General features: G+C 36.1%; 1 protein-coding gene across 3 annotated transcripts in view; it reads right to left on the reverse strand.

Moving 5' to 3' along the window:
- Positions 1-19,526, reverse strand: part of LOC134750515 (C-terminal-binding protein) — a 114,023-nt gene that overhangs the window by 13,306 nt on the left and 81,191 nt on the right. For 2 of the 3 annotated variants that reach the window (XM_063685701.1, XM_063685702.1), the window contains exons 4-5: positions 11,573-11,631; positions 2,805-2,931 (exon numbers count right to left, since the gene is read on the reverse strand). In XM_063685701.1, the coding sequence (XP_063541771.1) occupies positions 2,805-2,887 (83 nt within the window). In that variant the 5' untranslated portion in view covers positions 2,888-2,931; positions 11,573-11,631. The remainder of the gene's footprint in view (positions 1-2,804; positions 2,932-11,572; positions 11,632-19,526) is intronic. The other variant, XM_063685703.1, reaches the window with a different exon arrangement.

Here is a 19,526-nt window from a genome sequence, read left to right on the forward strand (position 1 = left end):
AAATTGAATGAAAGCCAAAGGCTTGACGAGCTAACGAATGTTAATGCTTTGGATAGCAGAGAGCAGGCGACGGACGCAAGTTGAATGAATAGCATAATTTAACGACTTGTATGTGACGTCAAATATACCTTCGCCTTATTACCAGGGAAAAAGGTACAAAATTGTGAACGTAAGTTCGCCGTCGTCTATACAGCGGTGCCAGTGATTCATCGTATAATTATAACAGTAGCAGTAGTGTAATATGTATGCAATACTACAAACTGTTACGTCGGCTATGTAAGGCGAAACAAATTTAATTATGAGCTACCGTAGACCGTAGTGACTTCATACCAAGAAATATATATATGTATCGTAATTAATACAAGACAGGCCGTGTAAGGGGGATACCTGCTCAAATAACTCAAGCAGCATCATGACCTCTGATAATGTATTTTGATCATTATTCAAGAGCTTATTCATTATTAGTCGACTTGATTAATTAGCATAGCTAATAACCTTATCACTTTTATTGCACAATACGTATATTATAAGTATCTACAGATATACCTTATCTTATTGTAAGTACAAAGTTTCAGAGCTATCTAGCGAGTCGTTTTAAAATGAGAGCGTAACTACGTTTGTATGGAGAACCGAGCTTGCCGGGGACTCAAACTCATGCCGCGTGAGGAAAGTTTAGCACACGTGTGGATAACTGCAACTACAGCAAGCATTCATGAAATTATTATACAATACCCGAGGCAGAGGTCTCCGCTAACTTCGAAACGTATAACTATGCAGGTGTGGGTTCCATTGCTTGGCCGAGCACGGGCGAGTCGGTTCATAAATGAGGTAGAGTAACATGACTGAGATCCAGAGGGTATATTTAAGAGCATAGGGGACGATCGATTTTCCATACAAACGTAGTCCTCATTTTCCTCCCTGGATATTGACATTATGGAAAATATTTTCACACAAATTGTTGTATTTTTATCATAGCTATACAGCTAGTCTCATTTTATCATATATTTTTATCAACGGTCGGAACCGTTTGATTTTTTTCGATTTCTACTTGATTATAAGAGCTCGTTCCCACTATGTCGGATGTCGGAACGATTTTTAATCGGGTGTCGTAGCGGCAGAACATTTTATATGAAGCTATTCACACACGAACGACAACGATTTTGTGTCGGATCCGACATAAAATATCGTGTGTTTTGTCAGCCCTCCGTCCGGAAAAGAATCGTGTCGGCGGCGCTGTTCACATGATGTCGGATGTCGGACCGACCCCGCCCGCGCCTCACCCCCTGTGCCTCCCGCGCGTCAAATGAGAACCTCAAATTGCACCAGCTGCGGTCATGGCCGACAGCAGACTAGTGTGAACAGAGGCACCGACACCCGATTAAAAATCGTCCCGGCAGCCGACTAGTGTGGACAGAGGCGCCGACACCCGATTAAAAGTCGTCCCGACATCCGACATAGTGGGAACGAGCTCTAAGAGTTACTACTACACTACCCACTAGGCCAGACCGGTCGTCAAAACACATGAATCATGGTCGTGAAAATACATGAATTAAGCTTGATGTCGGTGACCACGTCGCGGGGTCAAGGCCTGTTTGATACGTGTTATCGGACCAGGTGACTTGATTACGCTCAATACAGAGTACGTGATCAGACAGACTGCAAGCAAGATATGCATCAAATGAACCGAATGTGTCACTAAAAAAGCTATCAAGTGTAATTTCATTTTACCATCAGTTTGGTTTGTAATAAATGTTAGATTTACAGCTCAAAAGGCAATCGGAACCTATCCTACCTAAGGTATCTAGTTAAATAAAGGATTGAAATTGCCTTATTTTTTATTTCAATCCGATCTTTAAGTTAGGGTCGTACCCAGATGTACCGGCAACGGACTATTGACACAACAGTTTTAGAGAACGGAGTCAAATTGAGTGGCAGATTAAATCGGCAAGCAAATACCAACTTGTCTGACGAGTCGAGACGAACTTGCCTAATCACGGCCTCCCCAAAACACCCCCGAATAATTAAAGCAAGCCAGTACGATTAAACTAATAATTTAAACTTTCGTCATAGCGGAGAATTATTATTATTGCCGAGAGAAAGTTTCGGGAAACGAGAAAGTAATTCCGAGCGGGGGACGCAGAGTTTTCCAGAGTTCGAGGAAACTTTCGCCGGGGCAGACGAAAACAGATTTGGTTGCAAACAAAGAGGGAGGAGGGCGGGGCAACCCCTTCGGGCAAGTTTTGATGGAAACCAAATAGGATTAGCGCGGAAAAGAATAAGTTGAGTGAACCCAATAAGATGGACGGAGCTTTGTGGGAGTTGGCGCGCTTGTTGGACTTCCGGAGCTGGCGCGGCGCGGCGTACAGAAACACGACCCATTGTGTAAACCTAGTAGGGTACCCACCCCTCTCGAGTTTACACTTTGAAAGGTAATAGGACTTTCCAACATACACTACACAACGTGTGTAAGTACACTACACGTGTGTAAGTTATAGTAAAACTTTTCAGACAATACTTTTTTGTTCCTAATAGCCAAGGCCATGGAGATCATGGGACATTCAAATAATATAGGTTCTTAAAGTTATTTTTGATTTGGATCAGGCCTAAAATGTGGTAAAGGATATCGGGTAAGGTAAGGGTGAAATTTTAATACTATCTATGGTTTCATAGTAACGCTTACCGCCGTGGCGCTTGAGCATATTATAATTTTTCCTATTTCGAGACTCGGGATAAGATTTCGAGGGCTCAGCGGCTTACGGTAAGGATAACTATGAAAACAGAACACATTACAATATTGGACTGACCTCGACTGCAGGGGTCCGTTGGCAATGGGCCCCCGCATGCTATCCATACGCGGTCTCTTTGGCAGCATCTTGCGTTTGTCCATTTAAAGCGGCAGAGCCGCTTCGACCACACTCCGCAGCGCGTCACCTGTAACGCAATCACACAACCATGTTAGTTTTCCTTATAAATAAATAAATATAAATAAATTTCTTACACAGATTGACACCACGGTAAGCCCAAGGAGGCTTGTGTTATGGGTACTCAGAGAACGATATATATAACATATAAATACTTAAATACATACAAAATACCCATGACTCAGGAACAAATATCTGTGCTCAACACACAAATAAATGCCCTTACCGGGATTCGAACCCAGCCCATCGGCTTCACAGGCAGGGTCACTGTCACTACCCACTAGGCCAGATCGGTCGTCAAAATCGCCCGTTGATTAGTAACAGTAAAATGCTCGTACATCTCGTGTCAATTCTTAATCGACACTGGATAATTTAATAGCATCTCCATATGTCGATTCAATTCAATGCAACAAATTTGATTTAAAGAGTTTTGCAATAAAAGTATAAGGGTCCCTTTAGTTGCCGTTTTGACCACAGAACCCTAGAACCCTCGTTCTAGAAGTTTCAGAATTGAATAATTGTGTTCATTCTTGTGTAAATGTGCTCTTTGTTTTTCTTACTTCAGATCTAAAGGGCTATTCGACCTAGATCTTCATAAAATCTTATTCAGTTAAGGCTCTGCTACGTGCCAAGAATCTTGGCCAAAGATGATGCAATGGTTTCATTATTTGCAACCCCACTTCAATGCCAGTGACAAAGTTATGGTGTCCGCTTCTATACATTAAACGTAGGGTTATCTTATCTTATGGTTTTCAGGGGCCCTTGCGGATACTTCGAAGTTCGACCCATAGGGATCTTTTGTGTAGTGATCCGTCAACTACTCAAGTGCTTTTTCCACCATTAGACCTGTACCAATAACTTCTGAGGTTATAAGAATATTAATGTTGCTTATTTTTTATATATAGTTTCCAGACCATATACTAAACCTAAAAATAATATTTTGTGTCATCCTAGGCATTTGCTTAGGTAGAAATTTAGGTATTTCTTTTTTCAATCAGCATTCTGTAAAAAAAATATTCGAGACGAAATTCTTTGTTTCCCTGTAAAGGCAAAGTGGCTTCCGACGTACACACGCATTTTGTGTCATTTTCATCCACGGCTATAATGGCATTTAATAAATACCTAATATTGATCCTAAAACGCCTAAAAAAATATTAGAGTCGGTAAGTGAAGTGTTGTACTTTACAGAACATTGTTATATGTTATTCAAACAAATCTGTGTCAAATTCATCCACCGCTTTTATTTAAAAAAAAAATTTTTCTAATTAACACCCTGTATCTGCCACAAAAAAAAATTCATATTATTAAGTTTACGTCTACAATATTATAATACCACATTGAGACATCATTCATAATTTGGGTCATTTTGATCCACGGTTTTTTTACTATCTGGCAAAATAAAACTCAATTGAGCAAGAAGGGCGTGCGCGGGGAAGGGTACCTACGCGGGTGGGGTGCTTATTATACTTGCCGCAATATCAGCTGGCGACTGAGATCTTAATACTATCTCCTTTACCCTTGTTAAGACCAACCAAGAGATGGCATTATGAGCTGTCTCGCCACTTAGTTTTGCGATACAGTGTATTTATTTCATTCGGAGGCATAATTACATTGTCTTATCAATCTTACCGTAGTAGGTATATAAATATAATTAAAAATAAACTGTAGGCTGCACTCCTCATACTGACCAACATTTGTGACGTTCCTAATCAAAAGGTACCACTTTCTCTGACAGGTTATTTGTATAAAGATATAATCAAATTTCGTCTTTATGGTAAACGACAAAGTGGTACCTACCTTTTGATTGAGAATGTCACAACAGCGACTTAAAAATTACTTTTGTTTCGATTTTTAGTAGACTTTTTAAGTTTATTTTAAGACGCAATTTATTGTGATTTTTGTTATGTTTAAGCGTGGCAAGCAACATTAATTACATTGATGATGATGTTCATTAAATACAATATTTTTTCATACTATACTGAACTGTCACCCTATACATGAGAATGAACAGCGCCCTCTTGACAATGATCATATATTAGGTCAGGCTTTAATATGTGTCATAATTTAGTAAAGTCCCCTTTGTGGATTCTAAGTTTCCGAGTTACAGCAGTTTAGTGAAAGCGTTTTTTTTTTAAATATAAATTAAGGGTTGAATAAATAGGAAAGAAAATTTGATTATTTTTGCGCTACGACGCACGGTTTAGGAGATACAGCCCTATAAAGTTTTTTTTATTGTTTTTTTCTTTTTTTCTTTTTTACATTGTGTTTTTTGTATATTACTTTGGGGTTTCATAAAGGGGAACGAAAATTTAATTATTTTTGCGCTACGACGCACGGTTTAGGAGATACAGCCCTATATAGATTTTTTTCTTTTTCTTTTTACGTTTCTAAATCTTAATTAAGGGCTTCTTAAGGGGAACGAAAATTTGATTATTTTTCGCTACCATGCACGGTTTAGGAGATACATCCCTAAAGTTTTTTTTGTTGTTTTTTTTTTCTTTTTTTTTGTCATTGCGTTTTTTGTTATTACTTTGGGGTTTCATAAAAGGGAACGAAAATTTTATTATTTTTGCGCTACGACGCACGGTTTAGGAGATACAGCCCTAAAATGGTTTTTTTTTCTTTTTTGCGTTTTTAAATCTTAATTAGGGGCTTCTTAAAGGGGAACGGATATTGATTATTTTTGCGCTACGATGCACGGTTTAGGAAATACAGCCCTATAAAGTTTTTTTGTTATTATTTTTTTCTTTCTTTTTCTTGTTTTTGTATATTATTTTGGGGCTTCATAAAGGGGAACGAAAATTTTATTATTTTTGCGCTACGACGCATGGTTTAGGAGATACAGCCCTATAAAGATTTTTTTTTTAAATTTTGCGTTTTTTTAAATATAAATTATGGGTTGCATAAAGGGGAACGAACATTTTATTGTTTTTGCGGTACCACGCACGGTTTAGGAGATACAGCTCTATAAAGTTTTTTTTCCTGGTTTTTTTTTTTTTTTTTTAAGTATTAATTACGGGTTTCTTAAAGGGGTTTTTTAAATTATTTTTGCGCTACGACGCATGGTTTAAGAGATACAGCCCTATAATGTTTTTTTTTTTTAAATTTTGCGTTTTTTTTAAATATAAATTATGGGTTGCATAAAGGGGAACGAACATTTTATTATTTTTGCGCTACGACGCATGGTTTAGGAGATACAGCTCTATAAAGATTTTTTTATTGTTTTTTTTCTTTTTCTTTTTTACATTGTATTTTTTGTATATTACTTTGGGGTTTCATAAAGGGGAACGAAAATTTTATTATTTTTGCGCTACGACACATGGTTTAGGAGATACAGCCCTATAAAGATTTTTTTTTTAAATTTTGCGTTTTTTTAAATATAAATTATGGGTTGCATAAAGGGGAACGAAAATTTTATTGTTTTTGCGGTACCACGCACGGTTTAGGAGATACAGCTCTATAAAGTTTTTTTTCCTGTTTTTTTTTTGTTTTTTTTTAAGTATTAATTACGGGTTTCTTAAAGGGTTTTTTTTTTAAATTATTTTTGCGCTACGACGCATGGTTTAAGAGATACAGCCCTATAATGATTTTTTTTTTAAATTTTGCGTTTTTTTTTAAATATAAATTATGGGTTGCATAAAGGGGAACGAAAATTTTATTATTTTTGCGCCACCACGCACGGTTTAGGAGATATTATATCTATATATATAGCTATAATAGCTCTATAAAGTTTTTTTCCTGGTTTTTTTTTAAGTTTTAATTAAGGGTTCCTTAAAGGGGAACGAAAATTTGATTATTTTTGTGCTACGATGCACGGTTTAGGAGATGCAGCCCTATAAAGATTTTTTTGTTGTTTTTTTTTTTTCATTGTGTTTTTTGTATATTATTTTGGGGTTCCGTAAAGGGGAACGAAAATTTTGTTCTTTTTGCGCTACCACGCACGGTTTAGGAGATATAGCTCTATAAAGATTTTTTCCTGTTTTTTTTTGGTTTTTTTTTTTTAATATTAAGGGATCCTTAAAGGGGAACGAAAAATTGATTATTTTTGCGCTACGATGCACGATTTAGGAGATGCAGCCCTATAAAGTTTTTTTTATTGTTTTTTTTTTCGTTGTGTTTTTTGTATATTAGTTTGGGGTTCCACAAAGGGGAACGAAATTTTGATTATTTTTGCGCTACGACGGTTTAGGAGATACAGCCCTATAAAGTTTTTTTTGTTTTTTTTTTCATTGTGTTTTTTGTATATTTATATTTATTTTATTTTATTAAAGACAACAAAATGGTCCAAAGAGTGTTAGTTGATCCTAGCCTACGTTAGTACTTAATAATAAACACAGATTTTGTCCTTTGACACAATTTCCACATCAAAGGACAATCAAGCTTATTAGCTATCATGTTTAAGATGCTATTACTGCTCCCACGTACCCTACTTAAGAGCGAGGACGTTTTCTTACGCCAGATAGCGTCGAAGCTATCAGTCCGCGCCTCAGCAAACATAGTCGACGCGCTGCAGTATCGTGGAAGCCGTAGCAGCACCCTAAATGCGTTATACTGTACACGCAGAGCATTGTAAGCCCGCTGCGTGTAATTGACCCACAGACTTGACGAGTACAGTGATGTGCAGTATGCCTTAAATAAGGTTATTTTGACAGAAATTATTACTTTGGGGTTCCGTAAAGGGGAACGAAAATTTTATTATTTTTGCGCTACGACGCACGGTTTAGGAGATACAGCCCTAAAATGATTTTTTTTCCACTTTTTCTTTTTTGCGTTTTTCAATCTTAATTAGGGGTTTCTTAAAGGGATTTTTTTAATTATTTTTGCGCTACGATGCACGGTGTAGGAGATACAGCCCTATAAAGTTTTTTTGTTATTTTTTTTCTTTTTTTTTCATTGTGTTTTTAGTATATTACTTTGGGGCTTCATAAAGGGGAACGAAGTTTTTATTATTTTTGCGCCACCACGCACGGTTTAGGAGATATTATATCTATATATATAGCTATAATAGCTCTATAAAGTTTTTTTCCTGGTTTTTTTAAAAGTTTTAATTAAGGGTTTCTTAAGGGGAACGAAAATTTGATTATTTTTGTGCTACGATGCACGGTTTAGGAGATGCAGCCCTATAAAGATTTTTTCCTCTTTTTTTTCTTTTTTGCGTTTTTAAATCTTAATTAGGGGCTTCTTAAAGGGGAGCGAAAATTTGATTATTTTTGCGCTACGATGCACGATATAGGAGATACAGCTAATACAGCCCTATAAAGATTTTGTTTCTTTTTTTTTCATTGTATTTTTCATGTATTACTTTTGGGTTACATAAAGGGGAACGAAAATTTTATTATTTTTGCGCTACGACGCATGGTTTAGGAGATACAGTCCTATATATTTTTTTACAATGCATGTGCTCGAAAAGTGCGTTTCCTACGGAGCCATATCGTGCGGAAAGTACTGCTTTTCCGCACTAGTGCTTTTTGTTTTCAATTTTTTTTACAGTACTAATGGTGCTACTTTCTCGCACTAGTGCGGAAAAGAGCACTTACCGTGCATATGTCGAAAGTTTAAAGGGCCATATGTACTGTAAAACGTACGATACACGTGCGAATAGGTAATTCGCAACTCGTGTCGATTTAAAACACTCCTTTTAATAATTAAACTTATTTGCCATGACATGTTTTTTTATTTACTCGCACAATGCATAGTAAAACATTGTATGATACACGTGCGTAAAGATGATTTCCGCACTTGTTGAATAAATAGCAATTTTTTTTATCGAAGAATGAAAGAAAGTCACGGTATTAATAACCAAATTTTACTTTAGTGGTACCTTTTCCCTATCACTGTCACAAATGTATGTGGCGTTCACGTAAACGCGATATTTTTAAGATTTCCCTGCGCAATGTTGCCAGCTCGCTCGCAAATCAAACATGTACTTACAGTTCTTTTGCATAATGGTGACATTGTACAATATCTATGAGTTTTAAATAGGTAAAAGATAATTCGACGCATTCTTTGCTTGCTTGTTGCTTGTTGTTGTGTTGTTTGCGTAACTTCTTTGAATAAGTTGCGTTAATTTGGCGCACAGGCGAAGTAAACATGCGTTGCGTACGGCAAGGTCACGCCGCGGCCCCACCCTGCACGGCCTCCGTTGCCCATTCAGACCGCCCGCTAGCTTCGTTTGAACGCAAATAATATTTTTGTAATATTTGTTTATGCAGTGGATGCAAGTGACACAAATTCATACATCTTATTTATCCCGCATTTCAAATTAATAAGATGTAAACTCTAATATCTTTAATATTCTTTTGTAACGGTGACAGCCTGTTACAACAAAATCATCAAATATCTTATGAAGCTATGCCTTAATAAGACACAAAATCATTTAATGGACCTATTTAAACGATTAAATTCGACCTAAGTAATTTTTTTTAACTCTAATTTTTTTTTGTGTCATTTAGAATATTATGACATAGTATCAGATTGCAGTGGACGTAATTGACACAAACTATGTTTTCACACTAAAAACACTATCCTGAATGCAACACAGTTACATGTTTTCTCTCGAATATTTTTTTCTCCAAGATAATTCAAAATAAAAAATAATTACCACAAAATAACAAATTACTAGAAAAGCAAATTATATATATGACACAAAACAAAATGTAAGATTTACATCTTAACAAAGTATTCATAAGCGAAAACAGAATTGACTTTAATATTTTTATAACCTAGGGGTCAAAATATAGCCAGCGGTACAGGTCTACATCTCCATGTGCTGGATGACGGAGCTCATGGGTAACGTTTTGAATTCCTTTGGTTCCAGATAGCCTGCTCCAAAGTCCGTCATTCTTTGTCTGGCGAGCGCGTGACATGAAAAACGGACTTGAGCTTCGAGCCTCTGGAGCAGGGGAGATTTTCCATCCATATTCGCAGTGCAACTCTATAGTTGTAAACTCAGTTGCATTTATGCAGATTTATAATTTGTTTCATTGTACAATTTAATAGTATAAGCCTGGATAAATTCTTAAACTCCGGCGTCATCCATTATGAATTTAAAAAAAAATTAATGATAACATATTTAATTGACCGAAGCGTTAGCGAAGATCTCCGTTTTAACTTTAACTCTGGCATGTTGCTTTCGTATGTCCGGAGTTCCGGATGTTCTCCTCTACAATTTTTAACCAGTTCTCGTGAAATTTTGTGACCAAATTCTATGATTAAATAGATTATTTTGTCGGTTCAGTTTTTGGATTTTTTTAATGCGGAAATTGGCGCTTAAGACTATTGTGAGTTCACTGTGAAAACGAACTAAGTATTTTTCTCTTGTACATTTTCTGAGCTTAAGGGGATATCTACAAGCACACAGAGCCAATAATTTATTATTAATCTAACTTGAGAGTCGTTCATAGCGTGAATATACAAACATTTTACTTGTACTAAACAAAGTCCCGAACCGTAAACTTATAATGACCATATACAAAGTTTTCGTATTTTTGTTTAGATTCACTTTTACACATATAGTTAGCAAATATGTATGATATATTAATACGTTTATGCGCAATATTATTTATCATTATGCAACCATTTGCGCACCTCGCTACATCCGTACTGAGATGAATTACATTAACGAGACTATGACGAAGTGTCGTTAAACAGAAGTTACAGTTATTCAATGAGGAGTAAACAATAAATGTTATGATATCGTTAATGAGTTACGAGGGGTTCAGCTCGCGTTCTGATGTCACGTTTGTCAGTTTGTATTGTTATGATTTCAAGGAAAGAAAATAAATGGTATATCAATAATATACAGTTGTGACACTGATATTGACGGATTTTATATGTTGCAGGACTTGCAGGCAAGTCACACAGCGCCGGTTACGAGTAATGGGATCTACCTACACCCATAGCAATCTACTGCTCAATCTACAGGAAGTTAAGGGAAATAGCGACGTTAATATCAAATTCAACACTATTTGGAGTCGTTAGAAGGTTTCGGATAGCTTTCGGCGTGTTTGCGTCAGATACGATGGCAATTGCAGGTCATTCTGTTTCTTCATTACTTCGTTTCGTTTACATCTGCGTGCATAGCCAAGATGCCAATCGTTTGCGCTACGACAACGAATCGCTATCTGTCTCTCTATAGCACTAATATGTAAGAGTGATAGAAGGACAGAAAGCGTTTCGTTCTCGTAGCGCAAACCATTGGCATCTTGACTAGGCAGAGGCACCCAGATTGCTAGTTTGTCGACAATGTGGTAGAAATCCTTCTTGTCATTCTACAATTTCAGTGTAAAAGTATGAAAGTCATGTTATAAGTACTGAAATGTAAGGAAGCTAAGACGCGTATACGTAGACGCTATGCTTCAGACACTGACAAACAAAAATTGTTGGTATCAGACGCACATATGTATTTCACAGACAAACTAATGTATATGTTAGCGATAAAAGGTATTGTGCTAGTCTGGCAATTAAATACACACATGAAACTTCTTTTAAATTGATGACAGCTACGTTAACTTGTCGTTATAGTTATAGGCATTTACGATGTGATCACATATCACATCACAAGTAATGAACATGAAATATAGCAGCGTGACCTTTAGTCAAGTAGGGAACTTATTAATGTAATGTAGGAACCATTAAGGATGGCTACTCACTATAAAGTCATTAGGGGCGTTGGCAAGCCGCTCTGTCGATCTTACGGCGCATAGTTTACCTAGGGCAAAAAAAAGGCTTGTTGAGTATTATTATTATGATACAATACAAATGAGTACTAAACAAAATAGCTGAAGTTCTTAAGCAATCAAATAAGGTTAAAAGTTAAACATATTGGAAGATATATTATGTACTTGAACTTGGGTGTTCAAAAATAACCTTTACAATCTCCATACACTGAAATGCCACTTGGATACATCAGTATTATAGTAAATTCTAGTACGGGTTTCGTAAGTAGTGTAATTATACTAATTATTGTGAAAACTATTGACGGAAAGTACCGGCTTACGTCAAACTACACAACAAAAACATTAAATTTTATGCATAATTAGATAAAATCGATTGGTTTCTGACGTTCCTGTATAATAATTTTGATAATAAATTAATACATTTTCCGATTTTTTATTCAAATTTGCGCAGTAGTTTTAAAAATTTACATTCGTTTTTAGTTGATGATTTTTAGTATGTGATTTAGGCGGTCGGGGCTTGCAATTTATTTATTAATCGTATGGCATTACTGTTAGTGGATTCTAATCACAGAGATTGATGTTTGCACTCTTCAGATACTCGATGGCCCTTTCACTGAGGTTTGCAAATTATTTTATATTTAAAATTACAGGTATATCACAAATAGTGTCAATTTCGGATGGTGGTAAGATTTTTCATATATCTTTTACCAATAATTGTATATTTACAAAATTATAATTTACCCTATGTAATTTCTACCACGGATTTAGCAGTGAAAATCGAAATCGATGTTTTAATTTTATTTATTATTTTTCCCAGAATCAGTAAACAATTACGTAATACATATATATTAATTTCGGGCAAAAAGAAAAAAACATGCATTTAAGGGTTAAGTAGTTAGATACTTTGTCAAAAAGCTTGGACGTTATAAATGTTCTAATGATGTCAGGGTCAGGGCTAAATTAAATCTCAAAAGCATACGGCTCGAGTAGTTGACGTCAAATACGTATACTAGTATATAAGAATTATTCCATTGCGAACAGATAAAAATGTATATGTGTGTTGTATGCATAATTCGGCGTACATGTTAGTTCATCTAAAGCCTAGACCACACCGGCTGCTTGTGCGTGGACGTGCACGTGCGCTAACATGTTTCAGCCGCGCACACACACGTCACGCAAGCGGTGCCGTGGGTCTCTATTGTTTCCCATCAAGTTTTAAGTCATAATGTATTGCTTGTCCGTATTTTCGTTCGTGATAATTTGGTTTTTCTCAGAAACGCGTAACTTTTCAGGATTGCAATAAAACAAACCTAACCTAACCTATCTATAGGATAACCTAACGAAATCCTGAAAAGTTAACGGTTTCAGAATTATAACTAATGATAATCTGACAATCATTACATTATGACTTTCAATGATTATGTCAAACAAAGGGATCCGGTGTGCCGTCTCTCATAAGGATCTATATGTGCACGTGCACGTCAACGCACACGCACCCGGTGTGCACGGGCCTTAAATGCCGAGTTTCCGACTGTGGAACTCTTAAAATAGCGAATACAAGTACACAAGTAGGTCAATAAAGGTCGGGTTAAAAGAGGGCCGCATGCTCAAGGGCGCGACCTCTGCCGAGACGCAGCTTGCATCTAAGGGCAAGCAGGCGTCTAATCGTGGGTTCTTGGAATAGTAAATTGGTCAGTTTTAAATTTTGTTTTAATGCTGCATTTCATTCACCAGCTGAGGCTCACCGGGCTCAATTATACCAACAGCGTTTTTTTTTTTTTTCAAACCTAGCTAGTCAAGCTCTCACTACGAAAGGTGAAAATTATTTCGCTCATTACATATTATGTAACATAGGTAAAGTATTACAAATTACTAATATAATATGGATTCTCCTGATTACTTGATTTGATACCTATTAATGCCTCGCGGAAAATATTGGGTCGCTGTCGTATATATTTTATGAACATCGCCATTATTTAGCTATTTTAGAATAAGTCAAAATATGACTACTCTAAATTCGATAAGTCGAGAAATGGTTCCGTGAGCAACCTCAAGGGCCAAGGCAGTTTACACTTATATTTTTTACAACTTCCGTAACTAAGGGAAAATTATGATAAGCGACTTATACGAGGGTGTTTACATTTGCTAATTTACCATAAGTTATTCGCGTAAGTTACTTACGTGAGTAAAACTTAAAAGTGTAAATCCGGCCTAAGGGTTTAACTTACTATTTGTCCCGGTTCGCTGAGGGTATTGGCAAGGTGATTTCGGTTTTTAAAGAAGCCCTTTTAAGTAGTAAATGGCAGTTTTGATTATTTTTTATACTAAAATGAGCAGTTCCTCGTGAATTAATGTCTCGGAGTATTCTAATGTAGCCTACTAAAAGACGAAAAAAACCGAAAAACCCACATTTTCTCTGAATGTCTACTAGGTCTAGAATGCTAGCACAGTGAATAGAAACTCTTAATTGTAAGAAACCCAGCTCTCAACGATACTACGTATGAGTATGACTTCAAACTTCGACCTTTGACTTTGGCACTGACCTTTTATTTAATACGTATTAGCAAACCCGCCCAATGTACGCAAAGCCTGGATCACAATCAAAGCAATATCGATCATAGACCGCCTAGTTCCAAGACCTGCATTGTGTAGTGCTAGTGTTGTTACGTCGTATCGTTTGCCATTGACCTTGCATCGCGTTCAAGGTGGAATAAATCAAAGTAAATTCCGATGGAAGTCTTTTATATTTAGATCGGTACAATTTTTATTGAACGCACGTGTGATTTCGTTGAAGTTTCTATCGTGGGTCCGTGGGAAAATAATTATTTATTTAAGATGCAAATTTTGGGCGATCACCTTGGATTTTCTTGTTGATTAATATAAAAAAAATGTGACATTTGATTTAGATTTTAGAATTAGATGATTAAAATTGTTGGGCGATTGAATGAGACACTTCCTTTATCAATTCGATGGTAAGAAATAAGCAGAGTAGTAGATTATAATTATAAGTTTATAAATAAGTAAATAGTAAATAAGTAATTTATTAACAAGTTTTCCTTTTGTTTCCGTCGGTTGACGTTAGTATCTACATAGGTGTTATAACTTATAATTATTATTCAAATACGGCATCAGTGTGTGTCGACAAGCCAAGAGGACTGCCACTAGCAACAGGATACGAATTCAGTCCTGACCTGAAGGAAAAAGTAGGTGGTCTGTAAATAATTTCTCCAAAAAAATACGCAACCTAAACTATGTAATCCACATACTTTAAACAATTCTAATTACTTATTAATTTATTAGATACTGATTAAATATGAGTAAGAATTATTCCGCTTAGCAACTGTGCTAAGCGGAATAATTCTTACTCATATTTATTAAATACATTAAACAGTGCCCGCGACGGATAAAAAAAAGGATAATCAACAATAATTTCACATTCAAAGCCCTTAGAATAATTTTACATAAAACAAGAATCCCAAAAGTAATTGGAAACATCTTTAATAATTAATTAAGTCTCAGTAGTGAGCGCGTCGTCCTAGAGACAATTGCTACGCGGAGACTTAAAAGTCGTATAAGCATGAGATATAATAACGACTATACGACGTATCGGCTTCACGAGATATGAACTAGACCGAACTGTTGCTAAGCCGTTATAGTTTAGTTCCAAACACTGAATTAAGATCAATTTGATACATTTTTTTGTTGGTTGGTTGGATATGTTAAGCTGTGTGATTAGTTGTGATATAGGTGAAGTAAGTGTATTTTTAGTTTACTTAATTGACCCAGGTGATCTGAGCTGGGTGAACAAAGTCAACTACAGGATATATTTTTGGTTAAGTATCTGTCTAATAAGCATACGTTTTAAGTGTATAGTGGCTGACCTTCGTCTAACGAAACTTAGTAAATGTAAATATGTAAGTACATTATTATTCACAACGACGGGACTTAATCGCGTAAAATAAGTTTTAAATTTACCTCCGACGTTTCGAGGACGGCGTTGTCCCCGTGGTCTCAGATGTAAGTACATATAGATGAATATAAAATACATTAATTATTTTTTGGAGTTTTTTGTCGTTTCGATTCTCGGGCGAGACAAGCGAATTATAATCTTTATATGCAGCATTGTTTCTTTTTAAAAATAAAAGAATGTTTCCTTTAAGTAAAATGGAAAAAATTACTTTCCTTCCAGGGTTCATATTTTTTTTCCACACTGTATAATGCTTATTCAGTCACATTCAGTGTAATGTAAAGCAGGTGGCAACGCTACGACGTGAATTATATGCATGTTTATTACAACAAGAAACCTTTCCCAGTAGACAGCATAATAGATTGTAGACTAGAAATAAAATAAAATAAAATGTTTATACAATTAAAACAGCAGCTTAACTAATTCATATAACATTTTAAACTTTCGCGGTTTGAACACATATTAAATCACATTTACAAACGGGTCTATCGCGAATTTATTTTGTTACCTTTATATACCGACGTTTCGACACAGGTTTCACTGGTCGCGGTCGCGGCTAACTGACGTCCCAGCAAAATGTCAAAACAGAGATTTGTGTGACTACCCCACGAAAAGTTAAAGTTTGAGGTAGACATCACATTTTCAAACCACCCACTACACATAAATCAAACAAAATCAAATCTGTGTCGAAACGTCGGTATATAAAGGTAACAAAATAAATTCGCGATAGACCCGTTTGTAAATGTGATTTAACTAATTCATGTTAGAACATCATTAGGTACTATATTTATAAGATATAATCCGTATTCAGTTCAGTCTAATGAGTAAAGCAGGTGGGCACGCTACGGCCCGAGCACAGCTATTATCATAACACATGTTGCTTATCACGGCATTGACTTGTAAATCAGTCGGCAGCCGAGCGTCGACGGGTCGGGACGCGTCGTCGGCAGTGGGACAGTATACGAAACTATTAGGACATTTTGAGGGGTATTAGATGTGTTAAAATTATACTGATATGATTCAGTAGCAGATATGGAGCGGATGACCGAGGAACAAACTGTACACGAAGTTAGATGAGTGCGCAAGTCACACAACGTTAATTATATAATAAAGTTCTATGTCTGTAAGTGCATAGTATTATTGACATCCTAAATTGAGTCGGTATGATCGATTGGCATAGTTATTTATTGAGAGTCATTGTAATATATGTAGAATAATTTTCTTTTGTTTATTATAGTTGCTCCAACAAAAAGCGAGAACGATTTGGTCACTATTTGATTCTGTGTTTATTTTCATTACGGTAACACCTTTTTTTACTATAAATATATATATTAGTATTATATCTTAGCTGTGGCACAATGGTTTTCAGTTTCGTTTTTAATATAACTTCTGTGGAACCATGAAACTCATGTAAAACAACCAGCAGTAGACAATAAAAGCTTAACACTCATACTCGTACATACAATAATAAAATTAAAAACAACAATCGTTAAAACAAACTTTACTTGTAAAACAAACCTTAGAAGTATACCATACTCGAAACCAAAGATGTCGAAACACAGTTTAGGTAGCTAGTTAGAAATTACGACATCTAGTGTTATAATGACAGCGTGGCGAGCATAAACACGCTCTGACGACTGTCATTTGGCAAGCCATGTAACCGAGACAAGTGCTACCATTACCAGAGGTGTCGTGAGAAAATCATTCTAGACTTCATTAGATAAAATACTTGAAACCTTACCATGACAATTGTTACATTATCTATGGGTATTGTGAAACAATCGCGCTTTTTTGACTAGTTTATACATCTAATATTAAGTAGGTATTTAATTGTTTTCTATAATAAACAATAAAACATAATTGAAAACCCACAATCCAAATAAGAAAAAAATCTAATTACGAACTGCAAGCGTCGATTTGTTGGTTTCATTTATTATAAAGGCGGCTATGGCTTATATTAGTTAAATAAATATCGACGCATCCTATAGACATTCCTTACCTTTACCTTAGATTTTTAGAGTTTTTTGGAAGTCTAGTGAATACCTTAGATGTCAAACGCCAACAACGTAAAGAGAGACCGAAGCCCTCGTACGCGTATACGTATAACGGGTCTGGCCAACTCTATTGTAGCACCTGCAATAGTCTTTAAGACCAAGTTCGGCCTGGCCAGCCACATTCGAGCCCATAATAGGCGTAATCCATAATTGCTGAGGTCGCCGTCATCGAAACCGATGAGGAGGACTATATATAATAGATTTTATCTACACACATTTCATAAACCCTCTATGATGCCTTCAAAATCCGTAAATAATGGCCAACTTTAAGATACATCTCTGAAAAACAAAGAAATTTAATTTGATCTATTCTAATATCAGTCGAGATGACGTTTTATTCGAAATAAAATGTCAATTGCATACAAATTTGACAAATCTCGCTTGTTAGTTGGTATCGAACGATATGGCAATCGACCCCCACTAGTTTGTCTCTGAATAAAAAAAAACTACGGATGCGTGACATGCGTAAAAAATAGTTTTCTTTGCCGCCATTTGACGTGCAGTTTATATTTTAATTAGTTTGTAAGTAAAAAATAATTTGTTTTGTTGTTTTTAAAGTAACTCTACTGAAGTTTCGTGTAAAATGTGCGATAAAGATAATTCAGAGACGCCACCTCATATCCGCGGATTCCGCCAGAGAGCAACTATGCCCCAATTTCGGGTAATATGAGGTTAGTGAATATATCATAGAAAGTTTATAATATGTGTGTAGATAAAGCAGTGTATGTAACTGTACATAATTAGGCATTAAAACACTCGTGTGATTCTATTATGAAACTCACTACGTTCGTTTCATAAACCCACACTCGAGTTTTAATGCCTTTCATTATGTAGCAGTCACATAAACTACTATAATACTAACTGGACTTAGTAAAATTCTACACTAAACTAAATATGGAGAAGACCGGCAGCATATAGATTTTTATGTTGGTATGTAGAGTCCGTCGAAGCTAACTCTGCAGCGTGTTTGACAGGATAGCAGTGATAGCACAGAGTGTGGAAGTGTTATTTAAACGTTGTAATTTCATAGAAATTTATGATAAGACTTCCACACGCTATGCTATCAAATACGGGCAGAGTTAGCTACGACCGAGTCTAAGAACTTTCGTATTGGTACTTCCCTCAGACTGCTCAGACAATCAGAAACGAACGACATCGTTCCTTCTGCTCTATATAAACTTCTGTAAATGGAGTATGTGTACAAACACACTAGAGTTAGAAGCGATGAAATAGCTTGTAGATGTTGCCTACCTGATAGACTAGGACGACTAGGTCTTCACCACATTGACCTTACAATCTCATTTACTTAAATTTCTGAAGTTTATTCGTATTGCCCAAAACACCGCCAGCATTACAAACTGTTGACACGATCACGAATCTAAATTGCATCCAAATTGCAAAAACGCCGTTCTATTTACACATCCAATTTCGTCCATAGCGTTAAAACAATCTGTATGATTGAATTGGAATCAGAATCGATTTGAATGGACGGACGCGCCGATCTATTTCTACTACCTATACGATTGATGTATGTATGTAAAATGTTGTCTCGATTGTGAGTTTGCGGTCATTCCGCGTACCATGTAAAACGGGACTTAATCGCGTATTTTTTTTATACCACGTCGGTGGCAATCAAGCATACGGCCCGCTTGATGGTAAGCAGTTACCGTAGCCTATGGTCGCCTGCAACACCGGAGATATTAAGTTTTAAGATTTACCTCCGACGTTTCAAGGACGGCGTTGTCCCCGTGGTCATGGTGGTGGTGGTCGGATGATTTCTACAGTACCTACTCATTCCGGAAACACTATCTTAGTGCAACATTGAAACTATCCATACGTTGAATGAATGAAACGCAAATATTTTTTCTGCAGAGCGAAACACCCTTTTAAGAATTTGTCACAGGCA

The sequence above is a fragment of the Cydia strobilella genome, chromosome 20, assembly GCF_947568885.1.
Source record: "Cydia strobilella chromosome 20, ilCydStro3.1, whole genome shotgun sequence".
In the NCBI taxonomy this organism is placed as follows: Eukaryota; Metazoa; Arthropoda; class Insecta; order Lepidoptera; family Tortricidae; genus Cydia; species Cydia strobilella.